At 42.9% G+C, this 6165-nt stretch overlaps 1 protein-coding gene across 2 annotated transcripts in view; it reads right to left on the bottom strand.

Annotated features, from left to right (window-relative positions):
• GPM6A (glycoprotein M6A) overlaps positions 1-1917 on the bottom strand; it is a 289806-nt gene extending 287889 nt beyond the window's left edge. The window contains exon 1 of one of the 2 annotated variants that reach the window (XM_019651742.1): positions 1771-1917. Coding sequence is in view for 1 of the 2 variants with exons in the window: in XM_019651743.1 (XP_019507288.1) it covers positions 1771-1774 (4 nt within the window). In the remaining variant the exon portion in view is untranslated. The remainder of the gene's footprint in view (positions 1-1770) is intronic. The other variant, XM_019651743.1, reaches the window with a different exon arrangement.
• Positions 1918-6165: the final 4248 nt, after the last annotated feature.

The raw sequence follows: 6165 nt of genomic DNA, 5'->3' as shown, positions 1-6165 counted from the left end.
CCCGGGAAGAGCGCAATGATGGTGCCAACTTGGGCCAGTGAAGCAACGTCCTCCACAACTAGACTGAAGAACAAAACAACAGCAGCTTGTCTGTTTCCCTTCCCCCAATTCCCCAGCACTGTTCCCATCCCCCCAATTCCCCAATAAAAAATTTTTTAAAAAAAAATTATGAGTACCTTACCTTTTGACAGAGTCCACTCAAGCTTAAGGTTACAAGGTAAAAAATGTCATTTTTTTCTAGAGATTTTATGTCAGATACAAATCACATCTTAGTACATTTAATAGAGTAAATGAATGGATCACACTAAATCAATCCTTTTGGCTTTCCATTTATGAGTGCTTTTTCCCTGCATGGTTATTGCATCTAGAGTTTATATGCCCATGTACAAGAGAAGGAGGGAGGTAAGGAAGAGAGGGAGGGAGGACAAGGAAAGGAAGGGAAAGCAAGCCTGAAATACATTCGGCCACATTTGGGAAAGTGTTTTCTCTCTTCTTTTTAGCTTCAAAATATTCCTTCTGTTTCAGAAAACTTTTGAAGACAGCTCCTTCTGGAGATCACGTGCAACACTTTTTTACTCAAAGACCCTAAACATGGGTCTTTTCTAAGAGTCTTCCCGGGTCAAGCAAGAAGAGACTACAAATGTCTTGACCACAATCAACATTCATAGGCAAAAATGTCCTCGGCTCTCTCTTTTTTTCCTTTCTTCCAAGTTGGCCAGTGTCTATAAACTCCACCGATTAGCAGTCAAAGCATCCCCTAACCGTTGAGCCTGTGGGAATTTCAGAATTTCAACCCAAGCATGGCAAGCCCAAAGGCCTCCTTTCCTCTGGAAGAAATCCCACACAACAAAGGACAAGGGAGAGGGTGGGGGAGGGGCGTGCAATAGACTTGGACAAGAAGAAATGACTAAACGGGTGTTGAATAGTAAACCGGGACTGCTGGGAGATCGCTAATCGGGAACCGTGGAAAAGCAGCACTGCTTCCTCGTACACTCTGGATGCCGGAACAAACCCAACAACATCTGGAGGATGCGCAAATCCCTCTCTCGGGCCCGCCCTTGCGCCTCTCCTAACTCCTCTGGGACCCACCTCCTCGGGCTCCGTTCGGATGGACTACCTCGCACCAGGCTCTCCCACCCCTCCACCCCACCCACCGCATTCCTGGGGCTATTCCAAGCCAAGCCGCTAAACTCCAAAGGAGTGGACTCTGTCTAGAAACTCAAGTAAGAGCCGACCTGTGCGCGCTCAGTCTCCGGAGACCTGAACCAGTTCCGACGGCCTTGCCATCCAGCCATTTGCCCGGCTCTCGCGGAGGAAGCATCAGCATTCGGACGCAACTACCAACCTTTTGTGAAAAGGTGGCACTTCGTTGAGACAGGGACTAGAAAGTGTCCCCAGCCTCGCTTGCCCCAGCACCCTCCTGCACGCAAGTATGTACAAGTGGAAGTTGTTCCAAGTTTCTATGTCTCGTGCCCCAATTCAACGTGCACCCCACACGGCGCACGGCAACGTGGGCACTCGCGGGGACCGCGATGTCCAGGAAATCCACTCTCTTTATTTCTCTCACGCCGCCCCGAGCGCCCAGGCGCACCTCCCACACGCGGCCCTAGTCTCCAGGTGCCACCGCGTCCCCTCCCCCAAGTCCAGACACTGACGGGATAGGCGAGGGGGATGCAAGCAAAGGCCGAGCAACATCCACTTTCTTTCCGTACCACCCACTCGGGAGGCCGAGTCCCGGAGCTCCCCGCGGCCGCCAGCCGGCGCACTCACCCATGGCCGGAGATCCGACTGTCCTGTGTCTGCACCGGAGTGCAGAGCGGGGCCAAGTTCTCCAAGAGGCTCTCCTGCTCCCGGCGCCTATGCGAGTGACAGCCTCGCCCCTCCCAGCAGAGCCGCTCCCGGGGTTTTGGACCCCTCCCTCTTCCACCTGCCTACTCTGGCTACTGCCTACTGGCCTCCCCTCCTCCCTAGTCACCCCACCCCGCCCCTTTCACTTTCCGGCGAGCCACGTGCAAAAGCCTCCGCCTTAAATACGTTAAATACAATTCACACACACACACACACACACACACACACACACACACACACACACACACACACACACACACACACACACACACACACACACACACACACACACACAAACACACACACACACTTACGCGCGCGTGCTGGCATTCACACTGTCTCAGCGACCCACGAATAACTGGATAGACAGCTAATAATCCTTAAGGTGGAGACCAGGGAAAGATTATTCCAAAAGAGACAGGTTTGATATGATTTTACATTCCCCAAAATCTTCTCGTCTTCAGTATACCGTTTTTTCATTAATAGTGATATTAATGAACACAAGAGGAAGAGAAAATTCTCCCTTTATATTATGTCTCTCTTCTCTGTGAAATGTTTGTTTCTGTAACCTGGCAAGGCTATAAAGTCCTAAAAGACACACACACACACTCACACTCACACACACATAATATGCAGAAATCACCTGGAAAATAGATGACTCAGTCCAAGTCATTGGTTGATGCTGCTGAAAGAGCACTGGGCTTGTCAGTGGGAGGAATGGGCTGTGATCCTGGCTCTACCACTGGTACACTGGGACTCAGTTTCCTGATTTGTAAAATGAAGGATCTAGAAAAAGTGATCTCTAAGTTCCCTTCAAGCTAAAAATAATGATGTATTTCTGTGGGTTACTGACCTAGTTCTTTCAGGATTCATTCTGGAGAAGTTATTTCAGTAAGTTAGTCCCCAAAGTGTCTTAAGCTTCTTTTTCCTGCACATCACACCCTAAAAAGTATACAAATCTATGTCATGAGCAAGTGGAAGAATTAAAGTGGACATGGTTACTAACCTTGAGGAACATTGCTATATAGTGGAGAAGACGGGATGTGAAAAATAATTAAGAGTATATTTAGCAGTAATACATGAATAAATGCAGAGCATATCATTAAAACGGCACTAAAACATTTACGCAGCTATTTCTCAATAGAAGAGATACACTCCTGGCAGGGATGTTGTAAATGCATTTCAGTTAAATGGGGATACAAAGTTATTCTTGTGGGAGAAGAAAGGAAGTAGTCGATAAAGTTAAAAGTGTTCCACACACCATTCAGAAATGCACCACCGTTCTGGAAATTGACTAACAAACTGTGACTGAAGCAAAGCAGAACACTTATACGTGGATTTGGTAAAGATAAATCATGAATGTTTGGAGATTAATTGATAAGCACAGCTTTTGGATCACCAAAGACAACTTACCACTTATTTCCCTGAGGATCTATTTCAGAATCATATAATTCTAAAAATTAGAACTATTAATTTTTCTAGTGAAATCATATCATGGTTCTGTAATGTGAAATGAAATAATGATAACAACATAAACTAAATACAATTTACTAAATGTCAGGCATTGTTCTACGGGCTTTATATTAACTCATGTAATTCTCACAACAAACTTATAAGGGAGATAGTATTAATCCCACTTTACAGATGAGGATGCTGAGCCACAAAGATACGATCACTTACCCAAATCACATAGGTAATACACAGGAGGATGAGATTCCAACCAAGCACAAGTGTTCAGAGCCCGTGATCTTAGTAAGTTCACCACCCTATTTCCCAGTATCTGTGGATTGCCACGTGCTTGAGAAAGATGGTGGTATTTTTCAACATTGAGCGTAATTCATAAATATTTTAAATACTTTCAGTGACTTATAAGAATTTTGAAATACGGTAAAGATATAATTGATTATATACTGTTATCTAATAATCAAAATCATGATGCTATCTCTTTTGACTGATTATAGTGAGTATCTAAGAATTTTGATGTTGGGCCGGCCGAGTGGCGCGATGGTTAAGAACTGGCTTGGGACGCCAGAGGGCCCCNGCAGTGTCACTGGCCCTCATATGTGGGATCCGAACCGGGGCCCTCTGGCGTCCCAAGCCAGTTCTTAACCATCGCGCCACTCGGCCAGCCCAAATCTTGCCTCTTTTTACCTTGTTCATAACTGCCTCTTGGAGGTCATATTTTCCCTGAAAAGAAGTGTAAGTTCAACACCATGTCTCATTATTCTTTGCTTAAATTAGTAAATGATTTTACAGATCCTTAACCTAATCAATTTTTACTAAAATTAAATGAGTGCAAAATATTTCTGCCTAACTTTCCTCACTTTTTAAAATTTATGAACCATTCAGTCTAATACTGAATGTTAAAGATACTACATTTCACTATTCTAATTTGAGGGCATTTAGTACGTATTATGTGGTTGATTCTCCTCTTCCAGCAAACTGTGTTTATCCTTTATCTCTCTATCCCTCAAATAACACTCCCTATACTCACACTTTAAACAGGTAATTCATTATATGGATTTTCATCTCACTAAAGGTTGGAAACAGTCAAATTTTATTTTCCTTCTTGCTCGTGTGCTCTGATTAAATTCTCATTATGTATTTCCAACCTACTAAACATTTGTGTTTAGATGTCTGGCCATCACCTCTTAATTAACATTTCAAAAATAAAACTAATTTTCTGTCCAAAGCATCCAGAAAATGAACCATCTGGTTTATCGTTTAAATATTCTATTAAGGGACCCACTATTTCCCCAATATTCAAGGTTTCAAATCTCCTGAGACTATCTCTTATTCATTCTCCTTTTTATTGTTCACTTACCTAATTTTATAGATTTTTCATTAGAAATACCTTTCATCCCTCTTTTTCTTTCCATTTCCACTATTACCACCATTCCACCATGACTGGGCTAGACATATATTATCCAGATTACCGTGACATCTAGGTCTACCTTCTCCAACTTAACCTTTTTCTTAAACAAAACTGTTCAGTTTGTCTTCCTTAAACACTAATTTCATTATAATTCTTCCCTGTTCAAAAACCTTCCATGACTCCTACTGTGTAAATTCTAAATCCCTCTGGTTGTTTTGAAGACTCCCCAGAATCAAGTCCCACCCTGTCAACCCAGCTCCATGTCTTACTGCTCTCCAAAAGTCACTTCCTTCCTGCCTTGGGAAGAGGGCCCTGTATTCTATCTAGAATGCTTCTTCCCTTCCCAAATCCTTCACATCCCTCCAGATCAGGGTCAGTCCCACTCCCTCCATGAAACTCATCCTAATAACATCTTTGGAACTAAATAATGTTGGACATCGTTTTTAAATAAAACAAAGAACAGTAAGTGATGTGGTTAGAGGAAAAAGTAAATATATTATCCTGACCTATCTCACACTGCAGCCTGAAAATCCACAATTAGAAACCTTACAGGATAAAGTAGACCTTGCAGCTAAAATATAAATACTCTTAGCAAAGAATTAGTCCTGCATTTTTTAGTATGAACTATTTCATCATATCCTTTCTGGAGAGCAAAACTTTGGAGTGGAAGGGAAACCCTGTTGCATACCTAGATAAGCTGAGGAAAGAAAATAAAATGGGGAAGCAGGAGATGCCAAAACCTCAATTTGCCTACTTTGCAAATAACTTTTATTCTGTTGAGAATTAGCCTTGTGCATTATAGATATGATAACTATCAATTATTCAGAATACTCGATGAACCAACTACTCTCATTCTTCCACAATGCTAGAGTACAGATTTCTTTTTCTGAGTCAAACAGGAATTGATGCTATATTCACCCACAAAGTATCAACATCCTTTCTTTAAATGATAAATTTCAGTTGTCATGACACCAGAAAAAGATGGATTCAGCTTGCTGGCATAGTCAGGCATTCTCCTATGCTGTTTTTTTCCCCCACATTCTAGCAATTTGGTCTCCAGTGCTAAACCCTCATCCCTTACTACCACCAAATAAAACAAATTCTAAGTAATGAAGTTCTGTGTTTTTCACAAGTAAATTAAAAGAAGAGGGAAAAGGTGAACTGAGTGATCAAGTGTTTTCTCTCTAGTTTCTGAACCTATTTCCTTCATTCTTTCTGTCATTGTTCCCATCTGCTTGTTGGCTGTTCCTACTTCTGGACCATGTGTCTAGGTCACTGACCTGAGCCTTGGACCGCATGTCTAGGTCACCATCCCAAGTCCTGGACCATGTGTCTAGGTCACCATCCTAAGTCTTGGCTTCAGGCTCTCACTCTCCTTCGCTGCATTCCTGTTCTTTTCTGGACTTCCCTGACCTCTGGGTTCTCACTTGCTTCCTCTACCC

Source organism: Hipposideros armiger, unplaced genomic scaffold (genome assembly GCF_001890085.2).
Source record: "Hipposideros armiger isolate ML-2016 unplaced genomic scaffold, ASM189008v1 scaffold_165, whole genome shotgun sequence".
NCBI lineage: Eukaryota > Metazoa > Chordata > Mammalia > Chiroptera > Hipposideridae > Hipposideros > Hipposideros armiger.
The sequence above is the reverse complement of the archived record's forward strand: the minus strand, read 5'-3'. Positions and strand labels throughout refer to the sequence as shown.